At 39.2% G+C, this 13237-nt stretch overlaps 1 protein-coding gene, 1 long non-coding RNA gene and 1 pseudogene across 2 annotated transcripts in view; 1 reads left to right on the forward strand and 2 right to left on the reverse strand.

Annotated features, from left to right (window-relative positions):
* The window catches only part of LOC138160715 (uncharacterized), a 239240-nt gene that overhangs the window by 91858 nt on the left and 134145 nt on the right, over window positions 1-13237 (reverse strand). The gene's annotated exons all lie outside the window — the stretch shown is intronic.
* Window positions 5194-6628, forward strand: LOC138160523 (olfactory receptor 2A7-like). Its single transcript, XM_069087075.1, has one exon. It carries the CDS (start codon window positions 5696-5698, stop codon window positions 6626-6628), a length of 933 nt encoding a protein of 310 aa, XP_068943176.1. The 5' UTR covers window positions 5194-5695.
* On the reverse strand, window positions 8687-10520 carry LOC138160524 (mapk-regulated corepressor-interacting protein 1-like; annotated as a pseudogene).

The raw sequence follows: 13237 nt of genomic DNA on the forward strand, positions 1-13237 counted from the left end.
ATATTGAGGAGTAGCAAAAGAGCTGACTTCCCTGGACCCCAGAATATGTGGAGAGTAATCAGTAATAATGTCTGAAGGGTAGTGTGGAGCCAAGTTAAAAAAGACTTTAAATGCTAAATGGAGAAGTTTCTATTTGATCAAAGAAAGACTAGACAGTGACTAGATATAGTTTACATGAAAAAATATTTGGGGTTTATTGACTATGATCTCAATGTTATCCGTGTGTGTAATATGGCAATGAAAAAAATGTATTGGGAATGTCCTGTGGGTAAACTCTCTCCTGTTTATAAATATAGTCTCAGAAATTGCCTGGGGGAACTGATACGGAGAAAAAAAATGAATTCTGATGTTGACGTGGGCGGGCATCATTTAAATCCTTCAAGAGCTGTCTAGATGACCACTTGCCCGGGATCATGGGAGAAATGGGGTTTTGTGGGGTAGTGGAAGGAGATCTAGAGTAGGAGGCAGAAAAACCTTGTTTCTAATCCCACCTCAGACACTTCCTATCTGTGACCTTGGGTGAGCTGCATCAACTCTGAGCCTCAGTTTTCTCATATATAAAACAAGAAAAATAATAAGAGGACATATCTCACAGAGGTAACATGAAGATCAAATGGGAAAATGTATTAAAGCACTTTGCAAATCTTGAGGTATTATGCAAAAGTCAGCTATAATATTTTGACATCTTGTCCAGTATTTTGACCAGAAGGCAATGGTAATGTCAAAGTATTCCATGTGATTCTAAGTTTTGAAAATATTATATTAGAATAATGATAGAATTTGGAAGTATATATAGAAGGTGTTTCATATGTAGCCATTACTGTGTGATTGCTTCAGAGTTCAATGACAGCAGAAGCACTGAGGAATTGATGTGCCTTAGATACATGATAAGAGGGGAGCTAAAGTATATATTTAATACTCATTTGCGGGATGGAGGCAAAGAAAATGTGGCCAAAAAGCATTGCCTCATGCGATTTGGGAGACAGGATAAATGAAGGGGGAGGATCTATTTGCTGCTGCCAGAAGATCTTGAGGGGTGAGATAAGCAGAGAAAGCTACATTGGCAGCTTCTATTGAGACAGTTGGGAGAAGTATGAGTCAAGATAGAGAAGAGTCTTTGTGCAGAAGATAGGAAGGCTAAATTCAGTGTAAGTGGCACCTTGCTGATGCAAAGAAAGTACCTAGAAAGAGAGAAATTAAGAGGTGGTAGAATAAGGCTCTTTTTAGTAATGGGGGATTGCTCCTGGACTATCTTCCTGAACTATTAGCTAAGTGACTGAAATGTCAACTTTCAAAACTACCAAGAACAAAAATCATCCGCTGACCCATTCCAAATACCTAGGGCAAGGCAGTGAGAGATTCTTGAGAATCTCTCACTGATTTATTATTTATTGATTTATTAAATAGATTTTGATTGATTTGTTCATTTGATGAATAAAATAATACTTCGTCTCATCTTCAAGTATAAAATAAGAGTAGTTAATTTTTCTTTTAAAGAAAGTCTGACTAAAAACTATGAAATCATCCCAGTCTCTGAGATTTTCTGAGCTATTTATCATGAAGAAGTCACTTGAATTTCTCACCTATTTGGGATGCCAGAGGACAGACAATCACTGATATAGGAGGGCCTGGGATTTAGAGAATTCCACAAGTGTCAGTAGAATTGAAGATGATTCCAAAAGAAAATCTTCTCAGTGATTTGTGCCCAGAATAAATCCTATGATAATTAAATCATAATATATTCCATTGGGATCCTGTGAATCTTTTCTTGACTCCCCAAATCCCACAGATTACTATAGTGTCCCTTAATCCAAAACTTAGTTATTGCCTCTAATCTGTGCAACATAGAATGATGCACTGGTACAGAGAGTCTCACAAAAGTTCATTCTCTTGTCACTTCTGGTAAAGTTGTGTATATATGTTGGCTATGGAGAAAAAAGGAGGGAGGATCATGAGAAATGAAAGGATACAGCCTCTATTAAAGAAAGAGGATAAAAGAGCATGAGCCATAGGAGTAGCAGCAAGAAGCTGGTTAATTGTCATCCAAGAATAGTTTTACCTTCCTCCAATCCCAACCTCATCTTCTAGAGTTGTCCTAGACCTGGAACAGATTCCTATTAGGGAAAAAGAACAAGACCACACATTGAGAGGATGGTACTGTCTAATGGATATTAGAGGATAATGGATAGAGGCAACTAAATGGCTCAGTGAATAGAGTGTTGGGTCTGGAGTAAGGAAGATGTGAATACAAATCCAGTCTCAGTCACTTACTAGCTGTGTGACCATGGGCAAGTCACTTAAACTCTGTTTGCCTTGGAAGCAACTAATTGGCCTAGTGGATACAACATTGTGCTTAGAATCCTGAAGATTTGAGTTCAATTTCATCCTCAGAGACTCACTTTCTGGGTTACCCTGGGCAAGTCATTTATCCTTCTTTTTCCTTAATCCCTGGAAGAGGAAAAGACAAACCACTCCAGTATTTTTGCCAAGAAAACCCCATAAAGGGCCAGAAAGGGTCAGACATCAATGAATAACTGAACACCAATAACAATATGTACCATATACCAAGGAATATAATCTCTGTCTTGAACTTCCTACATATTGATACTTCTATGTACTGAAACTATCTACTCATTACTCTTCCCTTGAACTCCTCCCACAGGAGCCCTGAAAGGTGAAAAGAGTCTTGCGTCACTCTATAGGAAAAAGGAGGTGGGTTAATACATGTTGATTGATGATTGGACTCTCATTTTCCCTGGATGGGCATGATGCCCCATGGACCTTCTGCCTTCACTGAACTTTGTGATTAATGACACATAAGAGTATATTTAGCTAACAGGGAATAAAAATTCCCCTTTAAGTATAATAGCAGTAACTCTCTCAATCATATGTTAGCTAAAACTCAGGATAGATGGTGAGATTTCAGTACCTAAGACATCTTCCATGGTAGTTGCAGGAGAGAATAGGAGCTACCAGACAAAGTCACAGGTGAATCCTAGCTCTCTGCTTTGGTGAGGTTTCCTTTCAGTTCATGTCTGACAATGATATAAAAAGCAAGGCTTTTGAACTAGGATTATAAGATAATGCATTGAAATCATAGATTTAGAAATGAAAGGGACCTAAGAGATCACAGGATTGCAGGACCCAGATTAGATCTGAATGGGAATTTAGAAGTCGTCTAGTAGTCTTCTGATGTTCCAGCTGAGAAAACTGAGGCTCAGAAAAGTTAAGTATCTTCCTGACTTTCCAATCTTACTATTTATTCCTTTCAAAATAGTCTGTGATCCCCTGACTCAGCTTCCTTACTATTCCTTGCACACAACTTTGCACCTCATTATGGACTGCATTTTCACTGGCTGTCCCCCATGCTTGCAATTTTCTCTCTCCTCTCCATAACACCTGGCTCCCCTGGTTTCCTTTCTCAGTCAAAATCTCACATTCTGCTATGGACCATACCTTGCCACCCTTAATGTTAATGCCTTCTTGTTGTTGTTTATCTCTAATTTATTTTGTATATATTTATTTTTGCTTAGTTATTGTGTGGTGTCTTCCCATTACAATGTGAGTTTCTCTGTCTTTTCTCTTTTTTAGTGTTCCAGTAGTAATCATCGTGCCCGGCACATAGTAGGTGCTTAAGAAATGACTGGCTAACCAAGATCACATAGATTGTAAGTAAAGCTATAACAGGAGGTCATGGTTTCTGACTCTAAATTTAGTACCCTTGGGAGGGTAGGTGATGATTCATAACAACAGAAATCACCAGTTCAAGGTACCGGCAGCCAGGCCAATCCCTGCATGGGGACTGCATGATAGTGTCCATTAGTTACTTTGCTAATAAAAATGTTAGCAGCCATTGTATGAACCCTGGGTCTTCTGCTTCTGCTCAACTTCTCCTTTCTCTAATCATCAGGGGTTATACATGGCATCAACAAATCCATGGGTAGCCAAAGAAGACAAAGGACCTGACCAGAACGTGACTTGTGGGAGTTACTGCCACTGATGTTTGACTGTCCTGCTCTAAACTCAGACTCAAGCCCAGGTAATCAGTCCTCCAAGAGGCTGAGCTTTCTATTGTTATTAGCAATTATTGCCTGCATCCAGCACATTCTAGAGGTCATTTCTTCAGACAATAATCTTGGTTTCCCTTCCATGGATAATCAGAAGAGAGGCACAACAGCCTATTTGGGTCGCACTAGGCAATTAAATGCCAGGAGACAGTTGAGGCAAAGATTCTCATTATTCATTTCCTATTATCACAAAAAAATGGGTAAATTTTCTCCAATAAATAAAATTGTTCACAATTGGATCAAGAAACCCCAAATCATCAAGTGACAGTGTCAGAGGAAGGTTAAAAAATGGGATGCTGGAATTTGGGGACTGAAGTACCAAGTAGAAAAAGATTCTTTAAATGTATTGATATAGGAAGACAACCTCCCCAATCCTACTCAGCATGGAGAAAGGGCTTAATAAATGCTTCTTGCTATATTGATTTGGAAATTAGACATTGTGGAGGCCAATTTTCATTATGTTATTGCTACCTTGCTAATGATCTATTTTTGGTAATACAGATTTAATCCTTCAAAAGGAAATAATATGAAAATGAAAAATGGATCCTCTGAGTTTCTGGTTCATTGACACAGCTTCCCTTAGTGACATTTTTCTCTCTAGGAATCACTCCAGAGGATATTTCTTTGGTCTTTCACTTTTCTCTCCTTTTTAAACTTCCTGGGGATATAAACATTAAATATAAAGAATAAGCTTGTGAACTTCCTGTCCACAGATCCCTTTTCTCTTCCTCTGTCATTGATTCTTCTGGCTAACTTTCTGCAACATCCATTTCTTCACTTCTACTCCACGCTGTTACTGTACATGCCAGAAAACAGAAGTGATTTTTTGAAAGTATATCTGTGAAGATGAAAATTGAGTTCTATGGAAGAGTATATCAATTTTTGAAAAAAAAAAGTTTTCAGTACCTGCTAGTTTTCTGCATATTGCAAGTTATCTATAGCTGATTGCTTATTATTTTTTAATTGAAGGAAAAAATAAAATATTAATATTTAAGATATAGTATATTCTGTCTGTTATCCAAAGATCAGGAAAAGTAAGAAACTAATGGTTTCAAACTGTAAGGCTGGCCATGAGATGATGGAATTTTTTTCATCTATAGAAAGATATGAAGATTACCAAATATACCACAGAGGGATTGTTATAAACCTAGTAAGAACGAATCACACCAATGGAGACCAGGTATGTCCTTAAAATATGAACTTAGGTAAGAAAGACAGTAAGATGTAATCAACATAAAGCAATATTCAAAGACAGTGACATCTGGATTCAAGTCCTGACTCTGACTTATAAAGGCAACATGGCTATGCGCAAGTCATTCAATCTTCCAGTACAACTGCCCACCCTTGTGCAATGCTCAAAATCTATCAATTGCAGAAAATGTACTAATAATATTTAAAGGAAGGAAAGAGGAAGTTATTTACTGAGAAATCTCTATTTGTATGAAAAGGAAGAGAATAATAAAGTATTATTTTAATCAAAATAAGATCTCTAAAAGCAAACTGAAGTCAAAGTAAGGTATTTGGAAGGCTTTCAAGCTCATACATTTTTTAATGCACAAAAACATTGGAAAAAATTTCTCATTGAAGTACTTTTAGCTAAATTATGTCTTTGTCTCTGTCATAGAAGTATGATGAACAACCATACCTTGGTTAAAGAATTCACTCTAATGGGATTTCCTGTTGGACATGACATGCGAATGTTTCTCCTTGGTCTCTTCTCTCTGCTCTATGTCTTCACCCTAACGGGGAATGGAGTAATCTTAGGCCTCATCTATGTTGAGGTCAGACTCCACACTCCCATGTACTTCTTCCTCTCACACTTGGCTGTTGTTGACATTTCCTATGCCAGTAACACTGTGCCCCAGATGCTGGCAAACCTACTGGACCCAGTCAAGCCCATCTCCTATGCAGGATGTATAACACAAACTTTTCTCCTTTTGACTTGTGCCCACACAGAATGTCTTCTCCTAATGGGAATGTCTTATGATCGCTATGTAGCAATTTGCCACCCCCTCAGATACTCTGTCATCATGAGCTGGAGGGTATGTATCACTCTAGCACTGACCTCTTGGGTACTTGGATATCTTTTGGCCTTTGTCCATCTATTTTTATTATTGCCATTGCCTTTCTGTGGTTCCCAGAAAATCAACCACTTTTTCTGTGAAATTATAGCTATTCTCAAACTTGCCTGTGCTGACACCCATATCAATGAGATCTTGGTCTTGGCTGGGGCTGCTTCTGTGTTGGTGGGACCCTTTATCTCAATTGTGATCTCCTATATGCGAATAATCTGGGCAGTTCTGCATATCCAGTCAAGAGAGGGTAGACAGAAAGCCTTTTCCACCTGCTCCTCCCATCTCTGTGTAGTAGGACTCTTCTATGGCACTGCCATCATTATGTATATTGGGCCCAATCATGGGAACTCCAAAGGGCAGCAGAAATATCTCCTCTTATTCCATAGCCTGTTTAACCCCATGCTGAACCCCCTTATTTATAGTCTGAGGAACAATGAAGTAAAAGGTGCCCTGGAGAGGGTTTTGGGAAAGGAGAGATTGTTATGAAAGACTTGACCACCTACATGACTATGGATAATCAGTCTAAAATTGTAACACTTGTTATTTTAATAGCAACTTAAAATCACATTTAATAACACTAAATTGTACATTAAAGTACAATCTGTGTGTTGCTTCCCTTTGTCAGACTATGTAAATAGTTTATATGAGCTACCAAGTTTCCAAAGAAAATACAAAAATAACCTACCAAAATGACTGACACCAGTCAAACAAGAAGGTCTCCTGGAGAAAGGAGTATTGTCAACTATTGAGCTGCTAAAAAGGAAGTGATCTGGAGTTATGCAAATCCTTGAGAACCAAAGCACAGAAGAATCAAGAGATAAGAAAATGCTGAGACATTACAAAATGATTTTCCAGTGCATAGTACATATAAATACCCTTTGGCCCTGTCACAAATAAAGGTTCAGATAAATGAGTGTTCTTGGAAATATTTGATCAAAGATGCAACATTTCTGCAATTTTCAAAACTAAATAATTAATATAAACACTGTGGGAACATTAAAATAGTAAAATGACTTTGTGATTATGTTTGCGCCATAGTCTATGAAACTTTGTGATTAATAAGTCTTCGAAAAAGAATTTTATTTTATACATCATAAATCCTGCTACAGTTAATCACAGATTATATGCAAAATTGTCTCCTTAGTAACACTGTTCATATTTACCTTTGCCACAGCAATCAACCTTTGGTCGATGGCTAAGTATACTCTTCAGAGTTCAGGAAAGTTAGTGGCCCCTCTCTCTCTCAGTCTTCAGAGATTTAGGAATCATGGATGGGTAATTGACTCTTTAACTTTCCCAGCATCAGCCCATACATAGGATTAAGAAAAAAAAAAACATTGAGCTCCAGTCATTTCAGGGTTCCAGAACAAGAGAGGCAGTTTCTGACCTCTTCTACTTCTTGCCATTAAGGGCATGTATTGTTATAGTTTTGTCTTTCCAACTTTACGGACAGAAAAGGAGAGAGGAAATTCTGATTATATATAATGTAAAGTGATCTCCACAGCCACCCTGTGAGAGATGTGCTATTATTATACCCATTTTAAAGTTAAGATAACTGGAATATACAGAGTCATGTTCAGAGTCATACAGCTTGCAAGTGTCTAAGGCTGGACTTGAACTCAGGTCTTCCTGACTCTAGGACCAACATTTTATCAACAGGGCCATTTAGCAGTCTCTTAGTGTTTTGGTAACTAATATAGTGACATATGCACATAGGAATAAAGACTGAACCAATGAATTCATCAATATAGGGAACTCCAGGATGAGAAAAAATCCTCTGCTGATACAGTTCAGCAACTTCTCTGCGATTTATTTACTTGAAGATTTGCCTAGATCTCTCTGAGTTTAGATGTCTGACACAGGTGCAAACAGCTAGTGTGAGTCAGAGGTAGAACTTTCAACAGGGTCATCCTGACTGAGGCTGACTCTCGATCTACTAAAGTACAGTGTCTCTTCTTGGTATATGGTAGGTACTGAGCAAATCTTTGCTAATTTGAGTAACTGTGAACTGTACAGCCTGGGTGCAGACCATAAAATATTCTGTCTGCTGTCTTGGATTGAAAGGAGGACAATCAAAAAGTATTATAAGAGTATACATCCAAAATTCTGCTCCATTACTCACTATGCAAAAGAAGTTAAATAAGAGACAAAACACCTGAAGGCACTGATGAGAACATTTTAAGAGGAAGCAGAAGAAAATACATATGGAGATGACCACTTCGTTCATTCATTCTTTGTTCATTCAATAATTATCAAATAGACTCTTTTAAATGTATTAAAAGTCTTCTAGGCCTAATCCTGTAATAGTGATTTTACTGAGAGGGTATTCAACAGTTATTTAGGGTCAGAAAAATTATAGTTTGCAGGGCAGTGGGTTAAAGTAATTTAAAATCAAGTAAGGGCTTTATATATCTACAAAACTCCCTTCTGCCAGGAAAGAGGAATACACAGTTGCATCCTAAAAACATGTAAAGGTATAAGATAAAAGGTTTTCTTTCGTTCTTTCTTCCTTTAATGGTAGAAACAGGAACAGACACTTCTTTTTTCCAAATGCCTAATCCCATTTTTATTTACAGCTCCTCAGGCTACAGAGTAATGGCAAACAACTCAGCTCTCAAAGTGTAAAAGAAAGAAAAAAGGAAACTACTGCTAACCCTCTCAGTAAAACTACCAGCTGGGAATAGGATAGACCAGGAACAATAGCAGCCATTAAGCCTCAGTGTTTGGGGGTCCTAAGGGAGAGAGGCTGCTGATCTAGGAGAGACTTGGCATGGCTGCCTGATAACCCTGTAGGGAATGGGTCCTAGCATGTTACCCAGGCATGAGGGAGCTGGGGCCAATAGGGTTTGGAAAGCAGGGAAAGGGCCTCAGTTGGACATCTGGGAAAGGAAAAATGGAGACTTCCCAGCTTGCCCAAGACAGAGGCAGTAGCAGATGTCTACAGTGGAACCAGGTTGTAGGAGGGTGGAGCTACCACTATTTAACCTCACCACCTTAGATAACCAATTTGATCCAACCCCCACTGGACCCAAATCTCCCCATATGTCCCTTGTTCCTTCCACCTTATCTCAGAAGTATAGGGAGAGATGGGAGGGCTGCCATGCTCAGCTGCCTTGGCATCTAAAAGCCAAGGAGGGAAAATCAGGGCTCTAGGCTTCCTGGAGGGCAGACAGAGCTAGGCAACTCCAGAGACTAATAGGTTTAGAGTACTGGAAGAGAGGATGGATGGTGACAGGGGTCAAGTCCCCCAAGTCACAGTAACAATTTGGAACCTCCCTAAAGAAAAAGGAAGGAGGAAAAGAGGAGGCAGGGCCTTAAGTGCCAATCAAGTCCATCCTTGCAGGTACTCAGCCCAACATGACCGTGGCTCTTTACTTGCCCTTCCAGGGAAATAGGCCCAGAGGAGAGGGAGAAAAATCCACATAAATTCTGCAACTTTCAATCTTCCAGAGGCCATGGGGAAGAAGGGAGCAACCAGGCCACTGCCCTTAGGACTTCTTGGCATCTTGTGTTCCAGCATTTCAGGTCACTCACGTCAAAAGTTTTGAAAGTCTTCAGGCTGGGGTTAGGGACCTTTTCCACATACTCCTCTACCAGGCCATGCTAGCTGCTGGATATCTGGTTCCAGAGGTCTCATTCCATACACTGCCATGCTTCATAAATGAAGCTAACGTTCTCTTCATGGGCTAGAGTGAAGATCTCACTGCTGTTGCTTGGAGACCTGGGGCTACTATTCCTTTTGCCATTGTAGACAACTCTAGAGACAGGGGAACTAGTCATAGCTTGGGGTGTATGGTCTAATCACTCAATTCAAATGCCTGGGTTTCCTTCTTGGTTTCAGTCTGCTGTTGGGAAGCTCTGGAAGGGAAACTTGCCCAGTTTCACACACTGTCACCTCCACAGCCGCCAGGAACAGATACTTTCAGTAACCATTTGAGCAACAAGGAGAATATTTTCTCCTTGATTAGTCTTAATGAGGCTAGAGAGAGAGAGAATAAAGAAAAAGAGCATAGAAAAGATTCAGGGAAGCCATTGACAAGTGAGGAAATCTACCTTTAAGAAGTTTTCATTCAAAACAACCCAGAGGACCAAAGTGCCCTTTATTCTAATGCAATGGAGTCAAGGGTATGGGGGTTGAAAAAACATTCTATTAATGGCCAGTGCCATGCAGTACCAAGGTTGGCTTCATCTGTTTTTGCTTCTCTACTGATAAACATTGGTAATGACCAATGAAAATGCCACCTCAATATTTGTATTTTTACAAATCATACTACATCAATGCCCTATCATACAAATTTTATTAACATTAATTACAAATTATAGTATTCAAAAGTAGTTGCATGTTGTGGACAAAAATGAGCATTTTTGTGGAACTGTCCCAACACAGCCCTCTAAACAACAAAAGGTTACCAACCCAAATTCTAAGTAGGGTGACCAACTTTTAAAAAATGGCAGTGAGCCCTTTTTCCAGTCCAGTCCAGCTTAGGATGACAAAAAAGGTCTGTGGACACTGCAGTGGGGACTCTGTAGGAGCAGAGTAGGAAGAAAGTAGCGCCAACTATTGGCCTTGAAAATGACAATTGAAGACTACAACAGGAGCACTTTGAGAATATTTAGCACTGAGTGATGGTGACAAGATAAAATGCCTTGTCAGAAAGAAATTACCGGGGACCTTTGTGCTAGCACTGGATACAGGGCCCAGTGACACTTGGCAGCAACATTAGCAATGACATTACTGAGTAGGGAGGAGTGTTTGCAGTCACAAAACAGTAGGGGCCCCTTCCTGGGTAGAGGTCACAGTTCCAGTATGGAGAGGTGCTGTGGTCATGATGGGGTAGTGACCAGAATTCTCCCTAGATCACATCACTTTGGAAGCACTGACAACTTAAAGGCTTCCCAGATCTAGCTGAGAAAACAGCAGGACATAAAAACCAAAAGACCAAGGCAGATGTGGCCCCAACCCCAAGAGGTGAGAAAAGCCCAACTCTACCTTAAAATCAAAAGTCAAACAAAAGGCTAGCAAAGGAGCTAATAATAATGAGAAAGAACCTAAACATGAAAAGCTACTATGCTCAAGACTCAAAAGAACTGCCAGGAAGAAAAGACTTGAAAACATCTCATAAAAAATGAAATAAGCTGTAAAATATTGCTGAAAACAGCTGACCTGGAAAAAGGAGAGATAATTTAAGAATTATTAGACTGCCTGAAGGCCATCTTCAGGAAAAAAAGAGCCTAGAAATCATATTTTAAGAAATTATCAAAGAAAACTACCCAGAAATCATAGAACCAGAGAGCAAAGCAGAAATTGAAATAATCCATGAATAACCACCAGAAAGAAATCCAGAAATGATTTCATAGGCCTATTATAGTCAAATTTCAGAGCTCCCAGGTCAAAGAAGAAATACTGAAAGTGGCCAGAAAGAACCATTCAAATGCCAGGAAGCCACTGTCAGTATGATATAAGATTTAGCAGAGACCATAAAAAAGGAGCAGAGTGCTTAGAATATGATATTCTGGAAGGCAAATGAGGCAGGATTACAACTAAGAATAATTTACCCAGTAAAGCTGAGTATAATCTTACTGGGGGAAAATGAGCATTTAATGAAATAGAAAACATACAACTTTCCTGATGAAAATAAGAGCTGAAAAGAAAATGTGACATTCAAACACAAGATTTTAGAGAAGCCTTAAAAATGAATTAGAAATCCAGAGAGTGTCAGCAAGTATGACAACGACTAATGGGAAAAGGGAGTCAACAGTACAATACAATGGGAGGTAGCAAAGTGCCCAGATTCAAAATCTAAATCAAATAATCAGAAAGCAAAAACCAGGTATAACTGAAAAATATTAGCTGTGAAATATTCAGTAATTTGAAAAAGAATTAAATTAGGAAGACAGACAAAAGGAGCATTATTGTCTTTAGCTTTCTTTATACCAACTCCCAAAGTATAGATAAGAAAGGGAAACAGAACTCTTTAATAGATGTGGACGATAATCAATTAATGAGTATTAACCACAGTTTGGTAGAATGGGGTTTATTACTGGAGACCAGAAAGGTAAGGGTAAACTTTTTTTTATAAATTGATGAAGAATAAAATTATCAGAAATAGGAGAATAATGTACGCAATAATGATGTTGTAAAAGTAGACTCAGAAAGCTATAAGAAATATGATCAGCTACACTAAGAAACATGCAATGTATGACAGAGAGCTGATCATTTAAGATGGAAAATTTTACATATGTATGTGTGTATATATGAGTCTACCCATTGAAGGAATTTTTTGTTTGATGATGCATATTTGTTACAAAATACATCAGTAGCTACAAAATCCACAAAGTGACAGAGAGAAGCAAATTACCTGCTGAAGGCAGCCAGGAAGGACCATAGGAAGGGTCCGTAGCAGTATGCTGGGAGCCATACCTAGCCCCTCATGAGCCCACAGTTTTAGTCCCAGGGTGACCAAGACCAGGAAGTGGCTGGAGCTGACTTCCAGAGAGTGGATCACCAGCAGCTGTGGTGGTTACCAGAAATATCAACCAATAAATGTCAAAGATAAAGTAAAAGTTCAGTGTAGAACTCTGGTGTAACTTTGGGGGGACAGAGGGATTATGGTCCAGTCCCTGCTGTGGAGTTAGAAGCAGCAGAGGTGCAGCAGCCATGCAACCGCTTCCACATGGCTGCTTCAGAGCTCCCAGCCTTCAGATCATAGGGGGGAGCAAGCTAGCATTCAGAGGGTAATTGCTCTTACTTTAACCTGTTTGGATATAGATCACTGTGTTGGGTGGAGGTTCTGAGGTATGTGATCAGTGAGTCAGAGCTTGTGGGGGCTGTAGAAACAGCAACCTCCTGATATCTCCGGCAGCTGCAAAAAAAAAAAAAAAAAAACCCAGCAATTCAGAACAAGGCTCTCCCCTATGGAATCAGATTTCTACTGTGGCAAAGAGCTCAAAGCCAAGTAATTCAGTGGCAACATGAGCAAACAAAGAAAGCAAAGCAAGCACAGCAATCCAACTTTAGATTCCCTTTTGGGGGACAAAAAGTATCAAAATATAGAACAGGAGGAAGACAACTAAGTTAGAACTCCAGAACCAAAA

Source organism: Petaurus breviceps, unplaced genomic scaffold (genome assembly GCF_028583685.1).
Source record: "Petaurus breviceps papuanus isolate PSGF00001 unplaced genomic scaffold, PetGlider_PUasm1.0 181, whole genome shotgun sequence".
Lineage (NCBI taxonomy): Eukaryota > Metazoa > Chordata > Mammalia > Diprotodontia > Petauridae > Petaurus > Petaurus breviceps.